This window comes from Megalobrama amblycephala, linkage group LG16 (genome assembly GCF_018812025.1).
Source record: "Megalobrama amblycephala isolate DHTTF-2021 linkage group LG16, ASM1881202v1, whole genome shotgun sequence".
Lineage (NCBI taxonomy): Eukaryota > Metazoa > Chordata > Actinopteri > Cypriniformes > Xenocyprididae > Megalobrama > Megalobrama amblycephala.
The window spans coordinates 23170243-23197850 of NC_063059.1; the positions used below are offsets into that span (position 1 = coordinate 23170243).

The 27608-nt window shown below is 38.2% G+C and overlaps 2 protein-coding genes across 15 annotated transcripts in view; one reads left to right on the forward strand and one right to left on the reverse strand.

The window, feature by feature from the left end:
• The window catches only part of grik4 (glutamate receptor, ionotropic, kainate 4), a 388678-nt gene extending 371255 nt beyond the window's left edge, over window positions 1–17423 (forward strand). For 8 of the 13 annotated variants that reach the window (XM_048159804.1, XM_048159805.1, XM_048159807.1 and 5 more), the window contains 8 exons: window positions 3174–3230; window positions 3410–3519; window positions 5122–5295; window positions 6825–6990; window positions 7414–7639; window positions 9521–9649; window positions 9726–9844; window positions 15630–17423. In XM_048159804.1, coding sequence (XP_048015761.1) covers window positions 3174–3230; window positions 3410–3519; window positions 5122–5295; window positions 6825–6990; window positions 7414–7639; window positions 9521–9649; window positions 9726–9844; window positions 15630–16013 — 1365 coding nt within the window. In that variant the 3' untranslated portion in view covers window positions 16014–17423. The remainder of the gene's footprint in view (window positions 1–3173; window positions 3231–3409; window positions 3520–5121; window positions 5296–6824; window positions 6991–7413; window positions 7640–9520; window positions 9650–9725; window positions 9845–15629) is intronic. The other 5 variants (XR_007180253.1, XR_007180254.1, XM_048159813.1 and 2 more) reach the window with 5 other exon arrangements.
• A 3872-nt stretch (window positions 17424–21295) lies between these two features.
• On the reverse strand, window positions 21296–27564 carry ccdc153 (coiled-coil domain containing 153). Of its 2 annotated transcripts, XM_048159900.1 has the most exons (7): window positions 27087–27564; window positions 26765–26847; window positions 26604–26669; window positions 26373–26492; window positions 23209–23301; window positions 22981–23111; window positions 21296–22577 (listed from the first exon to the last, which is right to left on the reverse strand). In XM_048159900.1, the coding sequence occupies exons 2-7, from the start codon at window positions 26832–26834 to the stop codon at window positions 22449–22451; spliced, it is 609 nt and encodes a 202-aa protein (XP_048015857.1). In that variant the 5' UTR covers window positions 26835–26847; window positions 27087–27564; the 3' UTR covers window positions 21296–22448. The 2 variants fall into 2 exon arrangements, with proteins under 2 accessions (XP_048015857.1, XP_048015856.1); XM_048159899.1 differs by lacking the exon at window positions 27087–27564 and having other exon boundaries at window positions 26765–27024.
• Between the last annotated feature and the right edge of the window lie 44 nt (window positions 27565–27608).

Consider the following 27608-nt stretch of genomic DNA (forward strand, 5'->3'; position numbering starts at 1 on the left):
CCATAGCTTATTTCAAACTTTAAATGAAATCCTTCGCTTGATCAATAACAATGGCAAATGGAATAAAATGTGGCCTTCGGCCCTGTTTTAATTACATGTTTGGAAGTACAGTGGGTTCTCCATCGCAGCGTGTAATTGGACGCAGTGGTAGACATTAATATATGGAATGTGCCATTTTGTTTGTGTATAAAAATGTGAGTGCAGCCTGAAGAGTTTGTATAAACACACAAATGCATGAAAATCTTTTTCTCCTCATCTTGTGTGGTGCACGCAAGGAGTGAGAGAGACTAGGTGTGGTTGAAGATGAAATAGCTAATTAGTGCAACAAGTTCAGGGAGCACTGGCAAGATCAGGAGCAGCAATGGAGTTTGTGCGCATTATGAGATGAAGGATATCAATGTGTGTGTGTGTATATAAAGAAAGAAAAAGAGTCACTGCCCTCAGAACATAAAGAAGTCAATGCACTTTTTTTCATTGAAGCCTTCCAGCTGTGACAAGACCATGTTCCCACTGGCCACATGTTTTACAAGGTGTGAGCCGCTGTGAAGGACCTCTGTGCCTCTTCGGCATTGAGCCCTCTTGACTCATGACTGAGCATTTGTCTCACAGCAATTCGCTTGGTTTCATGACGTACTTCAGATTTGAAATAATGCATCTTGCTGTTTCCAGCTATGTGTTTACAATCCGCCATGGTTGAATAGTTCTGCTTAAAATGAGTCTACAGCAGGACTGTTTTTAAATCTGGACGTTTTCAGTGACAGATGATGAAATATTGTGAATGTTACCGTGTAGAGCGTCTTTCAGCGGAATTCAATGGAACATTAGGTTTTCAAATCTTTTCAGCCCAAGTCGATCTGACAGTGGCTGGTAAACATGCGCTGACAGTATATCACTGTTTCTCATCATAGGGAGGCTGTAGCAGACGCCTCACTAAAGCAAACAGCAAATCACAGCGGAGACTAGTAAAGAGTTTATGACCAGGACACTTCGCTCAAGCGTGTGGGACAGAATAGAGAGACCCGATGAACCCATGCCAACCTTTTATTAAATGGTTTTTATTAAATGCATGTTTAATCACCATTTTATGGAAGTCCATTTCTGTCTCAGAGTAAAACTTTTACAGTGTAACTTTTAACTTTTTGACTTTATATCTCAATTTGCAACTTTATTTCTTATAATTGTAACATTATATCTTAGAATATTACTTTAAATCCCACGTTTTCTGACTTTATTTCTTGTAATTGTATCTTTATATTCCATAATGTGATTTCGTCTCTTTCAAAATTTCATAATTTGATTTCAGTTGCAACAGTGTGACTTATTTAGGCTTTATCTCACAATGACCTGTTTTATTTTTACTTTGAGGCAGAAACAAGCTTCCATACCACTTTATGTCATTGTTTCTTGGACATATATTATGTTGAAAGCAAGAACATCTTACATGGTCAAGGTCTAGACATTTCTTATTATTATCAATGTCAAACAGTTGTGCTTCTTAATATTTGTGTGGATACCATGGTCATTTGTTTCAGGATTCTTTGATTAACAGAAAGCTCAAAACTTGTAACATACATCGACTCGTATGTTACATGAAACATCACAGATGAATGAAATATGCCGTTAATGAGAAAGCCAGCAGTGGATTTATTTATTATTCAGGAAGCGAATGCCCTACATTTGGAAAAGGGGGGAAAAAAAATCAGCAAACTCATGATCAATCATGTTAATGCCGAAAGGCACGGTTAATTGTTTTAATAAACTGACAGCTTTAAAAAGTAGAAGTAATCTCTCTTCCCATGAATAACTCTCTGTGCTGAACATACCAGAAACACTGGAGCCATAATAAGTACAAATGCTGAATTTCTTAGGATCAACACATGTAATGACAGCTCTGCAGTCTCCTCTGTAATTTAATATGTTGTGTAGTGCAAAATGTTAATGAGGACCTGGTTAACTAGATACAGGGAACCCTGATGAGGGAGGCTGGTTGAGGTGGTATGACTGCAGGCTTCTACAGCTGCTTCTGCTATGGTTTTATTTTGACAGCCGAAGCAGCAGCGCTTCTTGAAGACAAAATTTTAAGTGTAGCAGTGAGAGAAACTATTTCTTACCTCAAATTCTACACGCCAGAAGTAAGAAATTACATAACACCACAGAGACATATCAGAATCTATGGAGACCCAATAGAGTCGAGCAAGAACTGCCCTATTGCACTGCTGTTCAGTCAAACTGGGGGAGGATCTATCTGTGCTCATTTGTTAAATGATCAAGGGAAGATTCGCTCTTGAGGGTGTTACATCTTCGAAAGACTGTTAAACTGCATGTATAACCTGTGTAGCTCACCTCAGAGACAGATGTGCACTAGTAACATATATTCTCACTTGTTTTCTAGCAGGTTTCTGCATTGTACAATGTTGATTGTGCTTTTTTTTAAATCTTAAAATTGAATTTAGAGAGAGACTGTAAACAAAGCAAGTTGCTTCATCTGGAAGCAGATTGCACAAACCCAACATCACAGTTAACGTACCCCCCTGTGAGCTCTATCCACAAGTCCCTCTCGCTGTAAGTCACGATACAATTATCTCCTCAGATCTCACACGAGCTCAGTCTGGCACATACAGGCTCCAGACACAGCCCAATTTGCCCATCCCTTGATGCCAGCTTCCGTAAGGAAGTTTAAAGCAACCTGACTAAGAATAAAACTACACCTGAACCTGCTTTTTTTCATGGAGAGCCCATCAGTTTTCTTGTATATCTACCATAGACAGGCTTGCCTCTATTTATTGCTATAATTACAGCTTTTAGTGTCCAGCTCAACAGCAATGCCATTCAATTACACTAATATGGAGGTGATTGCAGGCACATTAATGAATTTTCAGCCTGGTGCGGGATAGATAGTGGAATAATTACTCATTTCAGCACTGTAGTAAACCTGGTTTTTGTAGTCTCGGGGAAAAGAAGAAAAAAAACGGCCAAATGATTTGTTTGCGAGTGTATCCAGCGCTGGCACTATTGAGATTCGCCATCTGTAAGACACCTGTGCCGTGTAGATAGATTAGCCTTGGTGCTTTCACACTTAGTTTCTCACTGATAAGAGACTGTTAAGTTGTTACTGACCACAGATTGTCAAAGTACCTCTAGGAGGGATAATTGGATTTGACTATTGTGTACAGAATCGGCTCCCAAGTTCTGTTCCAGCGGTTATTGGATCTTCTGTGTGTGCCAAAATGGTTAGGAGACAGAAAATCAAGCACTTTGTTTGGATCAAGCCAATCAACCGTAAAAGCCTTTAAATGTCTTTAACCTGAAATCTCTTGAATGTTTACTTACTGGAATTGAATGAAATAGGCTTATAGGATCTTTGTGATGTTAGTTTTAGAGTCTTGACATTGCCTGTGTGTTTTTATAGGGAAGAAGACCGGGGTATTTCTCCTTTTTGGATCCGTTCTCTCCTGGGGTTTGGCTTTTCATGTTGCTGGCGTACCTGGCAGTCAGCTGCGTGCTCTTTTTGGTGGCGAGGTAAATACTCAGCTCCACACTGACACCTGCAGGATCCTATTAGCACCGACACTGTCCTTAAAGGGGTAGCACAGCTAAAAATGGAAAAGATTTCATCATTATTTACTAATCCTCATGTCGCTGCTAACCTGTATGACAACATTTTGAAGAGCTTCTAGTCTGCTGTCTTGCATACAATGAATGTGGATGGGGACTTGGGCTGTCAAGTCCCATAAAAGCAACATGAAAGTGGTCCGTGTGAATCACGCACAAGTGCTCTAAAGTCATACGGTAGCTTTGTGTCAGAAACAGACTGAAATTTAATTCGGCATTCACTGAAAACTTGACTGCTTTGGTCACCATACTCTTTCAGTGTATGAAAACGAATAGCTTGGACATTCTGCTAAACTTCTCCTTTTATGTTTCTTGAAACAGAGAAAGTCATACAGATTTCAAACAACATGTAGTGCACCTAAATGCATGAAAAAAATACACTGTGTCATTATTTACTCATCCTCATGTCATTCAAAACCTGTATGATTTTATTTTTTAATGGAACAAAAAAGCTCCATAAAAGCAACATAATTGTGAATCATACTCTATATTCCGAGTCTTCTGTAGTCAAATGGTAGCTTTATGTCAAGAACAGTCTCTTTGGTAAAAGTCTTTCTTGAATACACCATTCACTTTCATTGTATGGAAACAAGTAGATTGGACATGTGCTAAACTAATCTTTTTGCATCCCATAAGGAAAGAAAATCATATAAATTTAAAATGATGTGTATATTATAAGAACTGTTGCTTTAACACCAAACCAGACATTATCCCTAAACTAAAACCCTAAAATAAAACTCTCCACTAAAACTGGAGGGCAAAGATTAGTTGATAGGAATTCTGGAATGTTCCTACTATAAGAGCTACTGTAATCTTTGCACTCTGATTTTAGGAGGAGGTTAGTATTGTTGATTCATAGAAATGTTGTTCCATGATCAACATTCTTTGTTGGTCCAATGAAACAGCCCTAAACTTAATCCTGAAGTCTGATTGTTTAGTCGGAATGCTGTTCTAAGACCAACAAGGGTGTATTTGCAGATATTTCATTTTAAACTCACTTTTTATTCTAGCTTTGCATTGAGTCAAAATGTCATGTTTTATACTTTTTAACAGTAGCCTGCTGGTTTTCCCAGCATTCTGCTGGACAACGGGGGTGTTTTGTGTATTTATTCACTGAACATTACCTGTCAAGACATTTTATATAAATTCACAGTTGGAGCTTTTGTGTATGTGTGTTTTTCTTTGTTTGCATCTCTATAATGTGTATATTTTCAGACATTTGTTATGCCTTTCTGCATTGCTTGTGTTCAGTATTTCAACAGAGCCGTAATGTGCGGTTGTCGCATGCCTTGAAGAGTAGTTCGACAGCATCCTGCAGTGCATTTTTATTAGTGTCCTGTCAGTCACAGCTAAAGCTTGCACAGCCCCTTAAGGGAACAAAAACCAGGTTACGTGGCCAACAGGGAGCACTGGTGACTTCATGCTTTGCCAACTGTTAAAATTGTTCTTGGCTCATTTATGTTTACTCCTTTTTATCCTTCCTTTTTGGTCGCTTCTTGTGGGTCACAGGCTAACACCCTACGAATGGTACAACCCGCACCCCTGCCTGAAGGGGCGCTGTAACCTGCTGATTAACCAGTATTCTCTGGGCAACAGTTTCTGGTTTCCTGTGGGGGGTTTCATGCAGCAAGGCTCCACCATCGCCCCCAGAGCCCTGTCCACACGCTGTGTCAGTGGAGTATGGTAAGAATGCACAATAAATTATTTCTCGCTTCTGAAAAGACCTGCGTTGATGGTCAACAGCATATGTTGTCTTTGGATCCTGGTCTCCAGAATGTCAGGAAGTTAATATTGATATTAATATTGATATTTGTGTATGTATATTTATTTATTTTGTTGGTCAAAATGACGTTTATGTATTTGCTATGGAATTTTTATCATGCATGGTTTTTCGTCATATTGTTATGTCAGATTTTTATGGTTTATGTCAATAGCTATGTTTCCATCCACCTATTTTAATGCGGCACGTCTGAGTCCAATGTCGCTTAACTTCCTGTCTCCTGAGATATCTTCATCTGATCAATTTTTGAAGGCAGCATAGATGTATCCTTCACTGCCTTTGATATCCCACAATCCTGTGCTTTCCATTCTGTGACAATTAAAAAACTGACTTAAAAAATAAAGATTGCATCTGAAAGTTAGGGTTAGGTTGGTGGTCAGTTGGTGTGTAAATATATGTTTTCTATTTCTGATGTCATTTCTAGAGAGAAATTACTATTGTAGTAATTAAATATTTGCTTAGTTATCACCAAAGCTCACTCTATTTTGCTGTAGATCATTAAACCATTACGCTGCCTCAGAAGACTGTCCGAAATCAGCTTCTTGAGGTACCTTCAAAGGTGCCTACAAAGTCATTGCCTGATAAGGCAGAAAGGCAACAAGTCAGCTGCCTGAGTTTTCGGACACAGCCTCGGTATAATCGCACAATTGGGTTCCCCCCAAAAACCAAGCATCCGAATACAATATAACACTACAGTATTTGAGTTTCATCTGTGCAAGTCATTTATGATGGAGGAAAAAAGAGCCACAGTGTCTTTCCTGGCCCTGACTGTTTCCTGGGAATCAAACTGATGAACTTGGTTTTGCTAGCCCCATTCTTTTCTGTTTGATCCAAAAGAATGCTTATTGAATATTGAAATTAGATTTTTATTGTACTTGGAAAGTACTTTTTTTATTAGTACTAGATTTTTACTTGTACTTTGAAAACAAAAACATTGAATCCACTAAAGGTAATTTTGCCCACCATTATGCATTCACAGTGTTTTTTTGTTTGTTTGTTTGTTTTTGCACCTTTAAGCTTTAAGCTAGCTTAACCAGCAAAAACCAGTTTGCTGAATTACCAGCTGGATCAGCGCCAAACCAGCGTTAACCAGCTGTTCGATTATGTTCTTTGCAGCAGAGCATTGCATTCTTCTCTACCCTGATCTCATTGTCAGCTGCTGGATATAGCAGATAAAAGTGCTACTCTCACTTGGCCTCTGTTTTTCTGCTGCGTTATTATACTGTCATCTTTCGACTGCAGCACACTGAGGTCAGTAGAGAATAAAAGCAAGCTATTTTTGAGTATTCAGAACAGGCATACAGTACTCAGAGAAGCCTTTCAACTTCTCATTCGGATGCCAAACTGACAGTAGCGCCGAGCTCTTTTGATGTTTGGTCTGAGCTGCTTCTGCGTTGCATTCCTTGTGTCTAAAACTGGTTTGTCGTTCCAGGTGGGCCTTCACCTTGATCATCATCTCTTCCTACACAGCCAACCTGGCGGCCTTTCTCACTGTGCAGAGGATGGAGGTGCCCATCGAATCGGTGGACGATCTGGCTGACCAGACGGCCATCGAATACGGCACCATGCACGGCGGGTCCACCATGACCTTCTTCCAGGTGAGATCTTCAAGGACAGAATGGAAGAGAACTCCACCCACAAATCAATGGCCTGTCGGCAGGTTTATTGGCCATGTCACTAGCGCTCTTCCCTACTTTGGGATTTATCTGTCTGCTGTCTTAATATCAATGCCCTTCGATATCTTTCCCTCTCCAGAGGGCCGCCCAGACTAATTTAAACATTTCAATGCACCGGAGGGGCCGTTTCTCGACCCGCCCCTAAGCAAGCACAGGCTGTTTCACAAATTCAGTTGTCACATCAACATGTCAAACTGTCAGCTTATCAACCACCAAGTCCTTGGTTAACATAGTCAGTCTCGCCTCCTCAAAGCTCTAGTGATTGGCTGTCAGGACTCCAGATGAAGGTTAAGGAGCAAGCAGGAATGCCCATAATGATCCTAATATCTCCTGTTCTTTGGTTAGAACTCCCGGTACCAGACGTACCAGCGCATGTGGAACTTCATGTACTCCAAGCAGCCCAGTGTATTCGTGAAGAGCACAGAGGAGGGCATCGCCCGAGTGCTCAACTCCAATTACGCCTACCTGCTGGAGAGCACCATGAACGAGTACTACCGCCAGCGCAACTGCAATCTCACCCAGATCGGAGGCCTGCTGGACACCAAGGGCTATGGCATTGGCATGCCTCTGGGTGAGAAATGAGTTTCTGTTAGAGAGACAACAGTGACTAGAGTTTATGTGGAGTTAGCAAGAATTGTATTGATTTGAAATGCAACTTCAAAGCAAACTATTGTACAGCTTCAACTGTACAATATACAACTTTGGTCACAATTGACAGCGTTGACTGGCTGATCAATCGTGTACAATTTGACCTACTCATTAACATGTGAAATTCAAATGGTACCACACATAACCAAGCAATCCCTTGCATTAATGTTTAGTTTTACCTGAAAGAATAGGAAAAAAATCTGTTGAGGCTTCACAAAAAAGGGAATTTATCATCTTTGACTGCTGTGCCACGTCTTCACTGCTTTGTCAGCATCTTGCATGAGTACCACATTTTTAAGATGCTGTGTTAAATTAAAAGAAGTTGAACTTTTATACAGTACAGTCCAAAAGTTTGGTACCACTAAGATTTTTAATGTTTTTAAAAGAAGTTTCGTCTGCTCACCAAGGCTACATTTATTTAATTAAAAATACAGTAAAAAACAGTAATATTGTGAAATATTATTACAATTTAAAATAACTGTGTACTATTTAAATATATTTGACAAAGTAATTTATTCCTGTGATGCAAAGCTGAATTTTCAGCATCGTTACTCCAGTCTTCAGTGTCACATGATCCTTCAGAAATCATTCTAATATGCTGATTTGCTGCTCAAGAAACATTTATGATTATTTTCAATGTTGAAAACAGTTGTGTACTTTTTTTTTTCAGGATTCCTTGATGAATAGAAAGTTCAAAAGAACAGCATTTATCTGAAATACAAAGCTTCTGTAGCATTATACACTACCGTTCAAAAGTTTGGGGTCAGTAAGAATTTTTATTTTTATTTTTTTGAAAAGAAATTAAAGAAATGAATACTTTTATTCAGCAAGGATGCATTAAATCAATCAAAAGTGGCAGTAAAGACATTTATAATGTTACAAAAGATTAGATTTCAGATAAACACTGTTCTTTTGAACTTTCTATTCATCAAATAATCCTGAAAAAAAATATTGTACACAAATATTTTGTACAATTGTACACATTAAATGTTTCTTGAGCTGCAGATCAGCATATTAGAATGATTTCTGAAGGATCATGTGACACTGAAGACTGGAGTAATGATGCTGAAAATTCAGCTTTGCCATCACAGGAATAAATTACTTTGTGAAATATATTCAAATAGAAAACAGTTATTTTAAATTGTAATAATATTTCACAATATTACTGTTTTTACTGTATTTTTAATTAAATAAATGTAGCCTTGGTGAGCAGACGAAACTTCTTTTAAAAACATTAAAAATCTTAGTGGTTCCAAACTTTTGGACTGTACTGTATATATTTCACACATTTCCTCACCCTCATGTCATTCCAAACCTGTCTGACTTGACACAACATAGAAGACATTTTGAAAATTGTTGGTAACTGAATAGTTTTGACCATTTGTCCATTTTGGCTATTGATTTCCATTGTATGGACAAGAAAACGAGACTTTTCTTATATTACATTTCTTATTCTTTTGAATGGTAGTGTTTTTATATGTATATATATATATATATATGGGCATTGGCTAATTGGTCGCAAGTGAGCATGTGGTAAAGTTGTAGCCAAAATTGCACAGTGCGCACCAGGCTTTAATTGGATAGCTGATAGTTAAATGATTCCATTGAGTGAATAAAAATTGCACTGAACTGATTTTAACAGTTCAACAGTTGTTTTAAATTAACATGATTAATGAAAGGGTTTAGGATAAGATAAGCTAAATGAACATGGTTGGAGCATGTGGGAGTCAGCACAGCAGAAATGATACATCCAGCTCTAGTGACTGACTTCTCTAAGATGGATATTTATGACTGTTTGTTTCAGGCTCTGTCTACAGAGATGAGTTTGACCTGGCCATACTCAAACTACAAGAGGATAACCGCCTAGAGATCCTGAAGAGGAAATGGTGGGATGGTGGCAAGTGTCCGAAAGAGGAGGATCATCGAGCGAAAGGTGAACCACCTGTCACTCAACTGCAGGTCCAACCTGAATATGTTACAAAAAGTTCATGTTGTGTATTTCTGTCTAGGTCTGGGCATGGAGAACATTGGTGGGATCTTCGTGGTGCTTGTGTGTGGTCTGCTGGTGGCCATCTTCATGGCAGTGCTGGAGTTTGTTTGGATGCTGCGTCATACTCCAGGAACAGAGGTGAGAGAGGGCTATTTTACCTGCCTCTGCTTTCTGTCCTTCTCCCCGCCCTCGCGCCTCCCTCCCTGAACCCCCTCACACCCCATCCCGCACCTCACAACCAGCACACCAAAGGGTATACCTCAAACTCATCTACAAGGGCCTTCACTGTCACAACCGACTCGCGCTAAAGGTGCCAGGCGCTTTTAGATTTTACGCTTTTTAACGTTTGAATGGAATGAAGTTCCTTCTGTTTTGTCTTTTATTTTCCTCCCTGAAGCAGGTTGATGGCTGTGTGTGTCAGACTGCATTGTTTCAAATGAAACATTGTGATTTTTACTAAATAAACACTTTGGCATGTTTCAGTAGAACCCCAAGACGTGACTTTTTTTTGGGAGGGTACAAATGCATGAGCAGTGTTTATGTCTTCATGACTTACTGTAATATGGACCCTTTTCACATTTCCGGGGTTCATCATAGTTTGGTAAACGGCAAATTATGTTTTTTCCATTTCTCCAATAGCAAAAGAAAAAATAGCGTTTCCATGGCTTTCCAAAAAAGGGGGAAATATAGAGAGATTGATTACAGCAGTCAAAATAGACAATTATGTCAAATTTGACGTGGTTGTATTAGAAACGCCCTCACGACAGCGTTAATTTGTGTTTTTGTAATTTACTGCAAAGGTAATTTAAGCATTATACACTTTCAAATGAAACATTGTGATTTTTACTAAAGTTTTTCTAAGAAAATGTTTGTTTGTTTATTTACATGTCTTTTTAGATAACTGGTATCATGACAAAATAATTTCAGATCTAGAAAACCCTACTTAAGGTTGTTCCCATTATTAAGCAAGTCACAGTTCTCATGCAATATGGGGAGGAAGAAAGACTTTTGAAGATGAAAAGCATGAAATGGTGCAATGTTGTACAAAAGGCATGAAAACAACTAACATTGTGTGAAACTGAATGGAGATTATCAAATTATCATAAGATTTGTGAGTGATTTAGAGCACAGCAGAACTCAGCAGTAAAGGCTTTTATGAAAGTCTTCAAAAAATTAATTGTATAAAAGGGACTTAAAAAAAGCCAGTGTGAGCAGCAAACAGGTATTTGAAGCTTCTGGTGTCTCTGGGGTCTTGGAACCTCACATGCAGGCTGGCAGTTTCGTAAAGATGCATTTTAGACACCACTAACCAAACCTAACAAAAAGAAACATTTACAGTGGGTTTAGAAATACATTTTCAAACAGTTTTATTGCTGTGGTGTTTTTTTGCAGCATGGGATAGTGCATAGTGCATTGTACAATCATGCACAGTGCATGATTGTACAATGCACTATGCACTATCCTCCTTTTTATACCATAGCTGAAAATGAGCAGTATGAACTCCCATTTGCAAAAGTCATTTTAATACTCTCCATCTCACTTCCCAGTATTCCAGCCCAAATCATCACCCGCCAGCTCCTTGCTGACGTCGCAGTCTTGTTGGACGTGGTGGCCATTCACCAACCATCCAGAAATCCATCCATTTGACCATCCATTGTAGTACGCATTAGTCAGTAAATAAAACTATTTAAAAATGAGTCTTCATGTATTTCTACACCCACTGTAAATGTTTCTCTTTGTGAGGTTTGGTTTGGAGTGGCTGAAATGCATCTTTACACACAATGCCAGTCTGATGGAGAGCTTCTTGAGACTCCAGAGGCACCAGCAGTTTCAAATACCTGTTTGCTGCTCAACACTGGCTTTTTTATAGCTGCCCTTTTAATCAATTAATTTTTTGTAGACTTTCATTAATAAGCCTTTATTGACCGAGTTCTGCTGTGCTCTAAATCACTCACAAATTTTATGATAATTCAATAATCTCCATTCAGTTTCACACAATATTAGTTGTTTTCATGCCTTTTGCACAACATTGCACCATTTCATGCTTTTCATCTTCAGAAAGATCTTTCTTCCTCCCCATATTGCATGAAAACTGTGACTTGCTTAATAATGTGGAACAACCTCTAAGTAGGGTTTCCATAGATCTGGCAAATTATTTTGTCTGAGATTGATACCAGTTATCTAAAAAGACATGGATAAATAAACAAACAAACATTTTCGTAGAAAAACTAAAATCTGAATATTGTACAGAAATCTTACTGATTTGTCTCTTGCATAATAATTTCGAACGCAGTGTAAATATATATTGAATTTTTTAAAAATGAAAATATGAAAAACTTTACTAGGTTTACAATGTTGATAACTGTGAACACAGTCTGTGAAAAGGATCCATTAATTGCCCATATTCATAGACTGAGCATTGTGGGTAAATATTCACAGAAAAATTATGTTTGTGTTTGTCTATAAGTATGTGGGTGGGTGTAAAGCAAGAGTTAACTAAATGTTAATTGAAAACTGGTCGGGAATGTGTGTGTTTGTTTGTGCGTTTGTATTTTATGTGTCAGCATCAAGTGACCAGTTGAGCCAGTGCAGTTAAGCCCATTTTTTGATAATTGCATTATCCTTAGGTTAGCTTTGTGTATTAGCATTAGGTAATGTGTGTTTGTGTTTGTTTTTGTGTGTGTGGGGTGCATTTATGCATGTAAGTGTATAAATAGGGCCCTGCACTGGCATGCCTCATGTTCCAAAGGGTAACACGTTCTACCTGTCCTGTATATCTCTTCATCCACTACACATCACATTGGTCCAACACCAAGATGACCCCTCCAGCCAAAGGCCTACTAACATTATAGCTCCCAGAATTATGTCATTGTTTGTATGCGGTGCATTTCCAACGTCATGACATGCTGATAAAAAATTGATTGGATTTTTTTTATCAAATATGTGTTGTTATTTTTCTGAAAACAGCACTGGTTGAGCTTCAGCAGCTGAGTTCTGGACTTTATCAACTAAGATGAAATGAATGCTAATGGGATGTGGCATAAGTGGATGGAAGTAACATCAAAATTCTGTATAAATTCATCACAAGCAGCTATTTTATTAGTTCTAGCTTATATTCTTTAGTAAGGGCCAGTTTGCACAGTGTTTGTCCATATTTGACCACTGCCCCATGTCTGAACTGCTTTTTCAGCGTCTTGCATAAGTACCACGTTTTTAAGACGCTGTGTCGAATTAAAAGAAGTTCAGCTTTTATATATAGTTTACACAAAAATGAAAGTTCGGTCATCATTTCCTCACCCTCATGTCATTCCAAACCTGTTTAACTTTTTTTTGTTTTGTGTAACAGAAGAAAATTGTTGGAAACTAAACAATTTTGACCATTTGTCCATTTTGCCCATTTATTTACAAGAAAACATTGAGACATTTCTCATAATATCTTATTTTATATTCTTATTTATATTTTTTGTTTTGTGAACATAAGCAGAATCTCAACTGAACATGAATAACACACAAGAACAAACCAATGAGTAACCAATGAGGTTCATTCTCGTGTTACGCAGAACGTTTGAGCTTCCAGAAGAGGTTTGTTTTTGTGTGTTATTCACATTTGGTTGAGCTTCTGCTTATGTTCGCTGTTTACATGCGATGTAAAAAACAAAATTAAATCTGTTCATCATAACAAGCAATCGATTCTCTTCAGAAAATTTGGACTAAACTGCTCGATTCATATGGATTAGATTTCCGATTCTAATCCATATTAAGTTTTTGAAGCATCAAAGTGGTAGTTGCAAAAGCAGTCTATGGAAGGAAATCTGACAGCATTCTGTCATCAGAAATATCGTAATTTGTCTTCCGAAGATGAACGAAAGTCTTACAGTGTGTGGAACGACATGAGCATGAATAATTAATGACAGAATTTTCATTTTGGGGTGAACTAACCCTTTAAAGGATTAGTCCAAAAATGAAAATTCTGTCATTAATTACTCTCGTGTCATTCCACACCTGTAAGACTTTCGTTCATCTTCAGAACACAAATTAAGATCTTTTTGATGAAATCTGAGAGCTTTCTGTCTCTCCATAAACAGCTACATGCAACACTGCAACACTTTGACATTTCAAAAAGTTCATAAAGAGATTGTAAAACTAATCAATATGAATTGAGTGGTTTACTCCACATTTTCTGAAGAGATTCGATCGCTTTATATGATGAACAGATTGAATTTAGACTTTTATTCACATATAAATATTGATCAGTGAACATAAACAGAAGCTCAACCAAACCTGAATGACGTGTGAACAAACCTCTTGCGGAAGCTCAAACGTGCTGCGAAACACATGAGAACGAGTCTCGCGTCAAACAAACATGCTTGGGCTTCCGTTTACCATAACTGATGTGTGAGCTGATGAATGTTTATATGTGAATAAAAGCCTAAATTAATATATATTCATCATATAAACTAATCAAGTCTCTTCAAAAAATTGTGGACTAAACCTGCTCAATTCATGTGGATTAGTTTTACAGTCTCTTTATGAACTTTTTGAAGCATCAAAGTGTCAGTTGCGTAGCTGTCTACGGAGGGACAGAAAGCTCTCAGATTTCATCAAAAATATCTTAATTTGTGTTCGGAAGATGAACAAAAGTCTTATGAGTGTGGAACGACATGAGGGTGAGTAATTAATGACAGAATTTTCATTTTTGGGTGAACTGTCCTCTTAAAACTACTACTGCAAAACAACTATTAAAGGGTGGTTACATGCGATTTCACGTTTTTAACTTTAGTTAGTGTGTAATGTTGCTGGTTGAGCATAAACAGTATCTGCAAAGTTACAGCGCTAAACGTTTAATGCAAACGGAGATATTGTCTTTTAAATTTATGGCAGTTTATTGCCTACAAAAACGGCTGGTTTGGACTACAACGAGCTTCTTCCCGGGTTGGTGACATCATAAACCCTTGCTATTAACATAAACACTGCCCCCGGGACACACGCAACAAAGTGGGCGCGACCATGTGGCGCAGCAAAATGGAAATGGAAGAGTTGTGTACACTGGACGCAAGCGGCGAGACGCGACGCGTCAAAAGATAATATAGAACCCATTATAATCTGTGATATTTTCTACACTGGATGTGGTGCTGAAGACAGCTTCCATAATCAAGTTCAATGCTGGATTTGCACAAAAGCTAGGTGAGGTGTAGAATAAATCTAAAATATATGAAAAATACAGCGTTTTCAAAAAAACAAAGCATTAAGACATGTTAAACTGTGCCCCCAAAACATAATCAAGCCTAGAAAAAAAACACTGAACCACCCCTTTAAGATAAATGAAAAAAGGAAAAGATTATTTATTTAACAGTCCTTAATCAAGACATTGTTTTTGTAATATTGTGCAATAATATTTAATTCATGACAGAACTTCATTAAGATGACAAATAGCAATGAGGACATAGGAAAACAGGACTCCTCTGTGTGTAAAGTGATAAATTCTTTTAAAATATATGCCTTCATATATTCAGATTATTTTGTGTAAATAACCATCGCAACATAAAACATAATAATCCTCTCGGGAGCAATTTCAGCCCAATTTTTATACATTAAAGGCACCGTGTACAAAGAATGGCCCAAACACAACGGCTCCACTCACTTATCATGTATCTAACAAAATACATTTAAAAGTGAACTTGTTGAGAATGTAATGAGCACATGTAGAGATCACCAAGCACTTCAGGATGTTTTCCCTGGTTTCTCTGCGGTGCATCATTCCAGATAAACAGCCACCGCCCCCTGTATAGCCCAGTGTTATTTTGATCAATGCTCTGGCTGTGCTGCCTGCCACCCCCTGTGTGCAGCGTGTCAGTGAGACCCCCTGGCCTCTCTCTCTCTCTCTCTCTTTCTCTCCCTCTGTCTCCGTGTTTGTGCCTCACAGCTGTCCGTGTGCGAGGAGATGCTACGAGAGCTGCAGGGCATCGTGCTGTGTCAGGACAGTCTGCAGTTACGGCGCAGGCGCGGAGCCAGCGTTCTGCGACCACAGCCCCTGCCCCTGGACGAGCGGCGGGCGCGGGCGGCGGCGGCGAGCCTCAGCAACGGCAAGCTGTGCACAGGCACCGGCCTGCCCGAACCCCTCTCCCACAGACTGGCGCAGGAGGCCGCCCTGGTGGCGCGAGGGTGCAGTCACATTCGCATCTGCCCGGAGTGCCGGCGCTTCCAGGGCATTCGAGTGCGCCCCGCCGGCCCCCCGGGAGCTTCGCCCACCCACAGCGAGGAGAGTATAGAGTGGGAGAAGGGCACCAACAACAGTGAACACGAATAACCTCTCTTACCTGTGTCGGATAGATGTTAAACGACGGCTTTGCTGGACCCAAGGATTATGGGAGCATTGGCTCCGGAGAAGGAGCTAACGGAGATGCTGTCCGTGCTGCTCGATTCGGCCCAGGAGCTGCGTCTGGTTTCTGTACACTGTCCTTACGGCCCTCTGCTTTTGGGGGACACAGCAGAGGGGCTTTGTACTATGCAGTATATTGTCTTACTGTGCTGTTGATTTATTTTTAAATTATTCCTCTTTTGTTGTGAAACCACTATATTGCTATTATCTCCTTCTCACGACATCCGTTTAGTTTGGTTTTTCACACAGACGCGTACAGCGGACGACTGCAGACTCGATCCACTATCGCTCAACCTTTTTAGAGTGCCAAAATACTTTGTATTATTTTGTGCTGTCGCCTTCTCATGCCGGCCCCTGGTGGAGTAACTATTAAGAGAACTGAATACAAAAACAACTGCGATCTGTTTTTATTAATAGTCATATTCTATTAAAAAGGTTTTTGGGATGTTTCTGAATGTTTGATGTGCATGTATGAGGGTTTTAGATGCTATTGAATGGAGAAAAACAAGAGTTTCAAGACACTTTTTACACTTTGCTTTTCATTCTTTTGAGTTAGATTCATATTGTTGCACTCTTTGGATATGAAAATTGCACATAGTTGTGGAAAAGTGGAATATTATGCTCCCGTTTAAGAAATTTGCATTCGGAAACTAACTAGGATTAATACCGATATCTATTGACCCTTATTTTTGTCATTCTAGCAGGATTCTTGGAGGTATCAAGTGTGTTCGCTTTCAAAAAAACATGTCAGGAAAGTGAGATCTTGAGTTGATTTTGTTCCTGACGAGGTCTTACGTTCATCTGTACCACTCAATACATGAAGAAATCATCAGGGTCACTACATCTAACATGTCTGTGTGATGAGACATTGGAGATTGTGGGCCTATGTACATCAGGTATTTCTTTATATTACATAACAGCTCATAATGTTTGAAGTTATTGGGGGTTTTCTTTCTAATTATTATTTGATACCAGAAACGTCCATTTGTTCATGTGATGTCTTTGGTTCATCCTTCTTTTTTTTTTTTCAAAGAGAGACATCTGGTGAACAACCTTTTAAAAATGGATTCAACCAATCAGTTTTATCAACGTACCACAGCTGATGCAGAATTTGGATACCAAAATGAATTTATTTTATTAGGCATGATGTTATCCTCAACTTGCAGTGCCAAATTGTAATAAATTGCCTTCATGTTTTGGAGAGCCATTAGAGGTGACTTATTAACCATGTTGATTTTTCTGTGCATTTCTATTGAACTGAATCCATTTCTAAATGATATTTCAATACGGTGTTAGTGCCTGACAAAAATAAATGGCATTGTGTTCAGTTCTGAGAAAGGTTGGCTTTGTTCTTGAAGTTTTTGTCTCTTGGATCTGTTGGCTCCCTCTGTAAACATTTGTTTTTCTAGGTGCACAAATACAGCTCCACTCATTTCCTATTACAGGCTGGAATGGCATCTGATGAACAATGGCAAAGCTGTATGCGCAGGTGGGTTTTCAGTGGATACACAGACTCGCAGACAACTCTATGGGGGCAACCTCAAGATGTGACATATTTACTTTGTGGGGCATGAGCACATCTGCTTAAGACTCACAGAGACACTTGAGAGCTGGTTTAAAGAGTGTCAACAAACAAGCAAAAACATTTGGAAGACAGTTACTGCTTAAAGTGACACTGACTGCTTTGACAGGAAGGTTGAATCAAGCAGTTTAAGTTTACAAAAGCAAAGAATATAGCCCAAAATGCACATGCAGCAATAACTCAAATCCGTCACAAGGAATTTAACATCATGCAAAAGTTATGAGCTTCCAATGCCATTGAAATGCTCTATTTACACTCAAACATGATTTGTTTAGTCTATAAACCACACTTTCGTATTCTTCAAAAAGCTTACGCTGTGTGTCCTACGCCTTCCCTATTCTACTTACGTAAAAAATGGAACTGGCGCTGCGTTCGTTACGTAACGTTGAATAGGGAAGGTGTAGGACATACAACGTAAGCTTTTTGAAGAATACGAAAGGAGATCATTTGTTTATATAAAGCATATACATTTACATTTTTTTCGAAAATGACCGAAAACACTGAAACTAATTTTGACCTTCAACCGTCTGGAGGCCATTGAAGTCCACTATAAGGAGAATAATCCTGGAATGTTTTCATCAAAAACCTTAATTTCTTTTCGACTGAAGAAAGAAGGACATGGACATCTTGGATGACATGAGGGTGAGTAAATTATCAGGAAATTTTATTTGAAAGTGAACTAATCCTTTAAGCAGATTGAACGAAACCTATGAGTGAGATTGTACTAATTCATATGAATTAGCCACCTTTTCAGCAAAACATGAGATAGTTACAAATTGCCATGAGGGTGTGTTGGAGCTTTGCCTCAATCCTGAGTATTTTCAAACTGAAGGAATATCTCCAACATCTGCAGATGTCTAAATGATAGAAATCCATTTAAATTCCAGGGTTCAAACATTAAGTTGTCCAGTGATATGATGGTTTGATAGTAATGAGTGAGAATTGTTCAGAGACCAAAATGTCATGGCTGAAGACAGGACTTATTAGTAAGACGTGCAAAGCTCACAGCCCAATCAGTCCAGATGCATTCCCGAGGGCCGGGCCTCTATCTCTCTCAGCATACTGCCCTTCTCCAAGCCATTTATTTCTTAATTCAGCTCTAACCTGTTTCCACAGGATGAAATTGCATCTCAAGCTTTAATTCCTTATGGTGTCACAACTGGTTTTGGTCAGACAGCAAGAAATTTGACTTTCTGGTGATATACACTTATTGACATAAGCAAATTTGGTTTCACGTGGTGTTGCCACATGGGGCGCTATAGCAAAAAAAAAATTAGATCCTTTTTCTTTCAAGTTAAATACTGTCATGGCTAAGCAAATGTGAAGAGAACCCCAATATTCAAATCCATCAGTTCCCCCCCCCCCCCCCATACAATACAACCATACCAACATTCAACGCCCCCAAAGTTGAAACCAAATTTACGCCCTTGCACACAGAACACGTTTTTTGCATTCATCCAGCTAAAAGTAGTTAAACAAACAAACAAACAAAAACGCTTCTCTAGATGCAGGATATTCCACTGAGTGCGTCTAGCGTTTTAAATTCAAAAACGTTCTCTGTGTAAATGGGCCCTTTGGGGCCACTATGGTGCTTTTCCATTGTTTGTCCTGTGTGCTAGGATGGATGTTTGACGCTGATGCTTTAAAGGTGCCCTAGATTATGTTTTTAAAATATGTAATATAAGTCTAAGGTGTCCCCTGAATGTGTCTGTGAAGTTTCAGATCAAAATACCCCATAGATTTTTTTTATTAATTTTTTTAACTGCCTATTTTGGGGCATCATTATAAACGCGCCGATTTTATGCTGCGGCCCCTTTAAATCCCGTGCTATCCACCCACAGAGCTCGCGCTTGCCTTGAACAGTGCATAAACAAAGTTTACACAGCTAATATAACCCTCAAAATGGATCTTTACAAAGTGTTCGTCATGCATGCGGCATGCATGCGTCGGATTATGTGAGTATTGTATACTGTTATATTGTTTACTTCTGATTCTGAATGAGTTTGATAGTGCTCCGTGGCTAATGGATAATGCTACACTGTTGGAGAAATTTATGAAGAATGAAGTTGTGTTTATGCATTATACAGACTGCAAGTGTTTAAAAATGAAAATAGCGACGGCTCTTGTCTCCGTGAATACAGTAATAACCGATGGTAACTTTAACCACATTTAACAGTACATTAGCAACATGCTAATGAAACATTTAGAAAGACAGTTTACAAATATCACTAAAAATATCATGTTATCATGGATCATGTCAGTTATTATTGCTCCATCTGCCATTTTTCGCTATTGTTCTTGCTTGCTTACCTAGTCTGATGATTTGGTTGTGCAAATCCAGACGTTAATACTGGCTGCCCTTGTCTAATGCCTTTAATAATGTTGGAAACGTGGGCTGGCATATGCAAATATTGGGGTGTACACCCCGACTGTTACGTAATAGTCGGTGTTATGTTGAGATTCGCCTGTTCTTCGGAGGTCTTTTAAACAAATGAGATTTATATAAGAAGGAGGAAACAATGGAGTTTGAGACTCACTGTATGTCATTTCCATGTACTGAACTCTTGTTATTTAACAATGCCAAGATAAATTCAATTTTTCATTCGAGGGCACCTTTAACATCTTTTACAGCGTCTCACACATAACAGGGCATTAAAAAAATATATGGCTTTCAAGGTAAAAAAAAAAAGTTAAACTTTTATAAAAATTGATCTCTAGGCCTGTTTTGTTTTGGTTTTAATTCCACTACCCTGCATCTCACGTTTTTAAAAGCGTTGAATGGCTGCTTTGTTAGCTGAAATCAATATATTTATAGCAAAATACCTTAATAATAGCTCATCCAATTTAATGTCAGATGTATTTGAATGTAACCGTTTTAGCATAGCGTTAACTTGCCACATCTTAGTGTATTTTAGTTTCACAAATGATTTGTTATCAAAATCAGTATATAATAAAACAGCCCAATCTTCTAAATGTTTTAAAATGCAGAGTCATTACTACAAATCTTTTTCAGGTCACTGGTCTGTCACCTACAGCTGAATTTTAGACTCTATTTAATATTCTAAAACATCAGAGGAAAGGAACAGCATAGGTCAAAATGCTCTTTGTCAGTGTTGTTAACATCCCTGTGAGTGCAGGTAGTTAATGTCATGTTCATTTTGCCGCATTTTGTTCTCTGGCAGTGCTTGAATAAGCAGGACAACCATCTCATCATTACAGATATAGTGAAATAAAAGTCTTTGTTTGCTTTCGTCTCCTTTCCATTTATTCACCTAGTGATGGATTGATCTCAGATTGGGAGATATTGATCATCTGCCTACCAGATCAGACGCAATGCTGGCCCATTTTTCATTGTAGTGCCACGTCTTTCCTATGAATGTTAAATTCATGACACAACAAGGTCAGTTATTTAATATGTAACTGCATTAATGTAAGATTTTTATATTGAGATGATGTTTGTAGAGTTTATTCCAGACAGACAGTTCTCCTGGGGAATCTCGCATTTGTAAATCAACAGCTGGCGTCTGTCAGGGGCATTAGAGCATTACTTTTGGAATCATACTAAGAAGAAAACAACAGGTAAACACATCCTATACATTCTATAGGGAGAAAATTAAATCATGAAAGGTTTGTTTAATTATTTTATTAAAATCATTTTAGATTTGAGTTCAATTTAAACATGTAAACAATTTTAAATTGCCATTAGAAGAGTGACAGAAAATTAGGCCAACAGAGACACCGGCTGGTGACAAGAATGAACTGCAGTGTGCTGTAAACAGCTTCATTCATGAAACACTGGCAAGACAAATGCATACATTTTACGTAAAACCATTTTCTACATAAATTGTCCTGTTCAAACATGCAAATCACTGATGAATTGCTTGCATAGAAATTAATTCTGCTGGTTTCATGAATAAGGCCCAAACACCAAAGTCTAAACACAACGCTTTCTCAAATTACATCAATACCAGGTATGGTAAAATTGGTCATTATATTTCATAATTCAAAATGTGAACAGTATTGACAACTATCTGAACATTTATAATGTTATTGAAAGAAGTTCTCTCACCAAGGCTGCAGCTATTTGATCTAAAACACAATGAAAATGTAATTTAGTTCTGTGATGGCAAAGCTGAATTCCAGTTGTCCAGTCTTCAGTGTCACATGATCCTTCAAAAATCATTCTAATATGCCAAGGCCATAACCATGTCTTGAACATTTTTATTTATTTATTTATTTATTTTATTTTTATAAAGCATAAAGAAACAGAACAGTGAAGGAAATTCTAGGTCTAATTGTAGTTCTACTCCAGAAATAATCTTTTTGGAACTATTTGCAAATGATATTTGCATTAAATATATTGTTAGAATTTCAAATATTGGGGGGGACAATTTGGCCATTTCTAATTATTGGGGGGGACTTGTCCCCCTCAGTGTCTATGGAGGTTACGGCCCTGTAATATGCTGATTTGCTTGAAGAAACATTGAAAACAGCTTTTTTCTGGAAACCATAATACATTTTTCAGGAATATTTTATGAATAGAAAGTTAAAAATAGAAATATTTTGTAACATTATACATGTCTTTACTGTCACTTTTGATCAATTAATGCATCTTTGCTGAATAAAAGTATCAAGTTCTTAAAAAAAAAAAAAAAAATTATATATATCTCCCTGGAGCCGGTTTGAAAGCCCTGCATGGCTTGTGCAATATACATGCAATTTCTTCCCTGTCTAAGGTCAGATGTCTTGGTCCTGGTCACAGTGCTCAACTGAAGATGTCCTCATATGTGAAGCGGGTTAATCCCAAAGTCACTGAGCATGTCCTTGACTTCCTGATGAACGACTGTGCTCTGTTCTTCCCACTGCAGCCGTGTTTCAGCCAGGTGAGAGAGCAAACTGTCCAGACAGCCCTGTACCAGGCCAATAGACACCAATTAATAAAAACGAACTCAATTTAAGATGAAAAGTAGCTTATTAAATGGGGCGTGTCTCGCCATCTGGCACAAGCATTTCGAGGTGCAGATGGTCTCTACTATTCTAAAATACTAAATGTTGAAATGGATAACCTTTTGGATAGCAATCAGATTTGTTAACACTTTAATTAACCGTCAGTTCAATTTGTTTAACTATAGCATTAATTACACCTCATTTATTCGAGGTAGATTATTCTGTCACACTTTGAAATGCCACCAGGCAATTTTAAGCTTTGTGTAGTGCTAATAAAAAATGTCACCCATTCAAGCATCTAATATATATTTGAACACAGCGCTGATATTTCACTTAATCACTTATAGAGCGGTGAGACTGACTTACGTGCAGTATCTTCTCACACTCACTCTCCATGCGGTCCAGTTTGCTTTGGAGGTCAGAAATGATGGCGTCTTTTTCTGCTTCCGTCTTCTCTCGCCGCTCTCGTTCCGATTTTAATTTAACCTGACACTCGGCTAATCAAACAGAGGCTGTCATCAGCATGTGTCTGGTTAAAGTACACACTGCCTATGATAAGTACAAGAATTTGAATATATTAACGGCTGAACTTACTGAGCTGTGTCTCAAGCAAGTCAACGCTCACTTCAAGCCTGTTCACTTTAGTCTGCAGGTCTGTTTCCATGGACTTATATTGACGGTTGAGATCTGTTCTCAAAGTTAAATACAATACATATTGTGTTAGAAATCAATGATAATATAACTTCTTACAAAACATACTGTATATTCACATAAGAGAATACGTTCAAGAACAAAGCCCAAAGAAACTGAAGTTCATTGGGTTAAAAAAAAAAAAAGATTTCTTTTTTTGTCAAGTGTTTCTAAAGCAGTACAACATAAAACATTATCAATCAGTTTCCCAGACAGAGATTAAGTCTAGTCCTTGAGTAAAATGGCATTTTAAACCAGATTAACAGAAATCTGCTTTCTTTGTCATGGTTTTAAACACCCCTAGACTTAGCCTAGTCCAGAGTTTAAAAAGCTGATTGAGGAGGCAGGTTGAACTTCAGAAGGCATGTGGATTACTTGGACTATGTCAGTGAAGATATATATATATATATATATATATATATATATATATATATATATATATATATATATATATATATATATATATATAGATAGATAGTGAAGATATATATACACACACATATAAATACAAGTCTTTGTTTGAATCTAAATAGTCAAATTATTTTTGTTCAAGATCTTGTATTGACAATGCAAGAGGTGAGCACTCTGTAAAGTCTACTCCAGCACATCCCAAAGACTTTCAATGAATTAAAGGTCTGGACTCAGAAGTGCCAATTCATGTATGAAAATGATTCTTCATGCTCCCTCCCAACCATTCTTTCACCATTTGAGCCTGATGAATCTTTGTCATCCTGAAATATGGTCATGATGTGTCTTCCTACATGGTTGTTTAAGAAATGAAAAGCTACACACTTCATTAAATAGGGTTAAAAAGAACAGTTCGCAAACATACAGTATAACACGCTAAAAACATAATAATCACTCCAATAATGATCCAGTTATAGGATTTAAATCCAAACAGTGTCTTTTTCTTTGATGGGCAGTGTATATTGAAACAACATTTATCTGAAGTTAAACCTGCCTCCTGGTATATGTTTGATTTAAGCCTCAATTTAGTCCTGAAGTATAGTCTTCCTCCAGGAAATCATGGTCATCATCTGGTATATTCTCTAAAGGTTGAGTAATTCATCCAAGTGGTCAGTATTTTTATTTGCAGGTCCTCTGCCGGTCTTAAAGGATTAGTTCACTTTAAAATGACAATAATCCCATGATTTACTCACCCTCAAGCCATCCTAGGTGTATATGACTTTCTTCTTTCTGATGAACACAATCGGAGTTATATTAATAAATATCCTGATGCATTCAAGCTTTATAATGGCAGTGAACAGGGCCAATGAGTATGAAGCTGAAGAAAATGCATCCGTCCATCATAAACATCACACAGCTCTGGGGGGTTAATAAGTTTTGTCTTCGGAACACAAATTAAGATATTTTTGATGAAATCCGAGGGTATCTGATCCACACAGGCAGCAAGTGACATTGCACCTTTTGAGGTCCAGAAAGGTACTAAAGACACTGCTAAAACTGTCGACGTGACTACAGTGGTTCAACCTTAATATTATGAAACGACAAGAATACTTGTTGTACGCAAAAAAAAAAAAAAAACTTTATTCAACAAATACTGCGATGCTATAGAGTGCCCCAGGGATGACGCGTTTTTGTAGGCCAACCTGGAAGTTAGCGGTGCACAGGTTCCCTCGATCGAAAGCCTATGCATTTTTCCCATAGACTTTTGGAAAATCGCAGAAAATAAGCTCTGTGTTTAACAAAGGGTTATGACACTTACACGTTTTGTCTATCAGGATAATCTTTACAAGTTAAACACAAAATTTATAGATTTTGAAGCCTAAATAAAGTCGTCAGATATAAAAGGCTAACAGTAGGCTATAAACGGACTACAGCACACCATGGTCGCGGATCAACGTTGTCACCACCAAGCCTCCTCAAACTGTATTTAAAAAACAACTTTATTTAAAAACATGCTCGCTGATTATGATCTGCGCTGTTATGAATACTTATCCACTTTTTTATGAGAAATGCTGTCCAAATGTCCCGTTTTTAATGATGACGTCTAAAGTCCCCGCCAAAGGAAGTAGTCCCTTTTAGCAATTTGTTAGCAACCGCCAATTTTAAGACACAGTAAAAGTTTTAAAAAAATATAAGTGGGTTATAACTGGTGTGTTTTATGTCATAGATCAAAACGTGAAAGTATTTAGAGGCTTTGTTAACCACAGACCTTATTTCAGGCGATTTAGCAAAAACCCATTCAAAAAACCCATAGACTTTACGGTGTTGGAACCGGAAGTCCTAAAATGATAACTCGCTTCCAGGTTTTGCCTACAAAAATGCGTCACCCCTGGGGCACTCTATTTTTGATGCAGAGCTTCAGTGTTTATGTCTGAATGCGGGCTCATTATTGGCTGGCTTCTGTGTCAGCATCACACTCATGCATCATGCTGCTCACGTGACCAGAGCCGGCCAATACTGAGCCGCCGAAACACTGAAGCTCTGCAATGAAAGTAGTGTAGCAGTATAACGGGACAGACAAAGTTATTGAATAAAGTCTTTATTTTTGTTTGTTTTTGCACACAACAAGTATTCTTGTCGTTTCATAATATTAAGGTTGAACCACTGTAGTCACGTCGACGGTTTTAACAGTGTCTTTAGTACCTTTCTGGACCTCAAAAGGTGCAATGTCATTGCTGCCTATGTGTGGATCAGATACCCTCAGATTTCATAAAAAATATCTTAATTTGTGTTCCAAAGATGAACGAAGGTCTTATGGGTTTGGGACGTCATGAGGGTGAGTACTTAATGACAGAAATTTCATTTTTGGGTGAACTAACCCTATAAGAAGAAAGTGTAACGCCTCTCACAGTTTAAAACGCTTACGCTACGTCCTACGTCTTCTAATCTAAATTAGCACAGTGTTAAATTAATCTTGTTTGTTTTAGTTCAGAACTTCATAGTCCAAGTGTTAGTAATCTGTGTCTCAGAAACCAATTTTTAAGACTCCTGTCTTAATTTAAACCCTGTCCGGGAAACCGCCTCTATATTGAAGTACACATTGTTGATGAAGGTGTACTATAACAATAAACTTGCAATAAAGCAATATACTTTATACAGACCTGCAGCGATGTCCTTCATGTCTGATCTCTCCTGACTGAGCACCTGCTCCAGATCTCTGATTTGACTTTTCAAGTCATCTCTCACCGCTGTAGCCTGACGCGCTACACTGCTCCTCAGGGCTGACAAGGTTTGTAGAGATGTTACTTTCTTAATGTTTTATTTGAACTGAACATCAGCAAACAGAGATCAAATTGGAGAACAGTCCATTTTAAGAATTGTATTTGGCTTACCAAGATGTTCTTTTAAAACAGCCACGTCTAAGACACTTCTCTGGTACTTCTCTGAAAGTCCATCATCTGAGAAAAAAAAAGAAAATATAGCATCAAATACAACTTAAGTCTTTATTGTAATTATTATAGGCCTATTATTTTGTTTATAAAAGCAAAAACACCTTTTTCTGGAGTGCTCTTTTTGGGCTTTTCCTTTTTGCCGTTTCCTTTCCCTTTCTTCTTTGGTGGCATTTTAGGTCTGCATCTATCGAGCAGAAGGAAAAGTTTCATTGTGTCTTTATTGTGTATACAGAGCCGCCTGGCAGCGTGGGCGTGGCCAGAGAGAGATGTTAGCCAATCACCTCTCCAGAATGTCAATTACAGTTGTTCTTTGTAACCGCATTGCACCACGCCGCCAGCTGGTTGCCTGGAGGTGTGTATAGTTGCTAAGCGCCTTGTTTTGTTTTATCTATAAAGTCATTTAGGTATTTATGAATTGCTTACATTTAACAAAAACATCGTTTGAAATATAGGACGTGGAGCTCTCTTTCACAAGTGTTTACTTTTCATTCAATTCAGTTTTTAATGGCGGATATTTGTAAAACGAATGTGAACTGAAATGATGAGAGAAGATCAACGAACCAAGCGTCACACAGCGGTGAATTTAACGAAAATAAATGTCGTTCACTTAAAATATATGTATCTGCATAATTCACCTCTAACTCAGAGAGCGGCGAAAGTACAATACAAGCGCTTCTACTGCAAACGCTGCTTAGCTCATGAATATTAACTACGTCACATTTACGTTGCTTGGTAACCTTCCTAGTGCTCCAGTTACGTGGACCTAATTAATATTTATAAGGCATGCTTTTCACCATAGTAGGATTCGTACATTCGCATAAGGAGCAAGAACGGAGGCGGAGAAAAATTGAGACATGAAAGAGGGCGAGGTCTTTACAGGCGGAACAGGAAGAGCAATCATACAAGTACGGGAGGGGGAGGTAGAAGGCGGTGTTTATTTCCTTA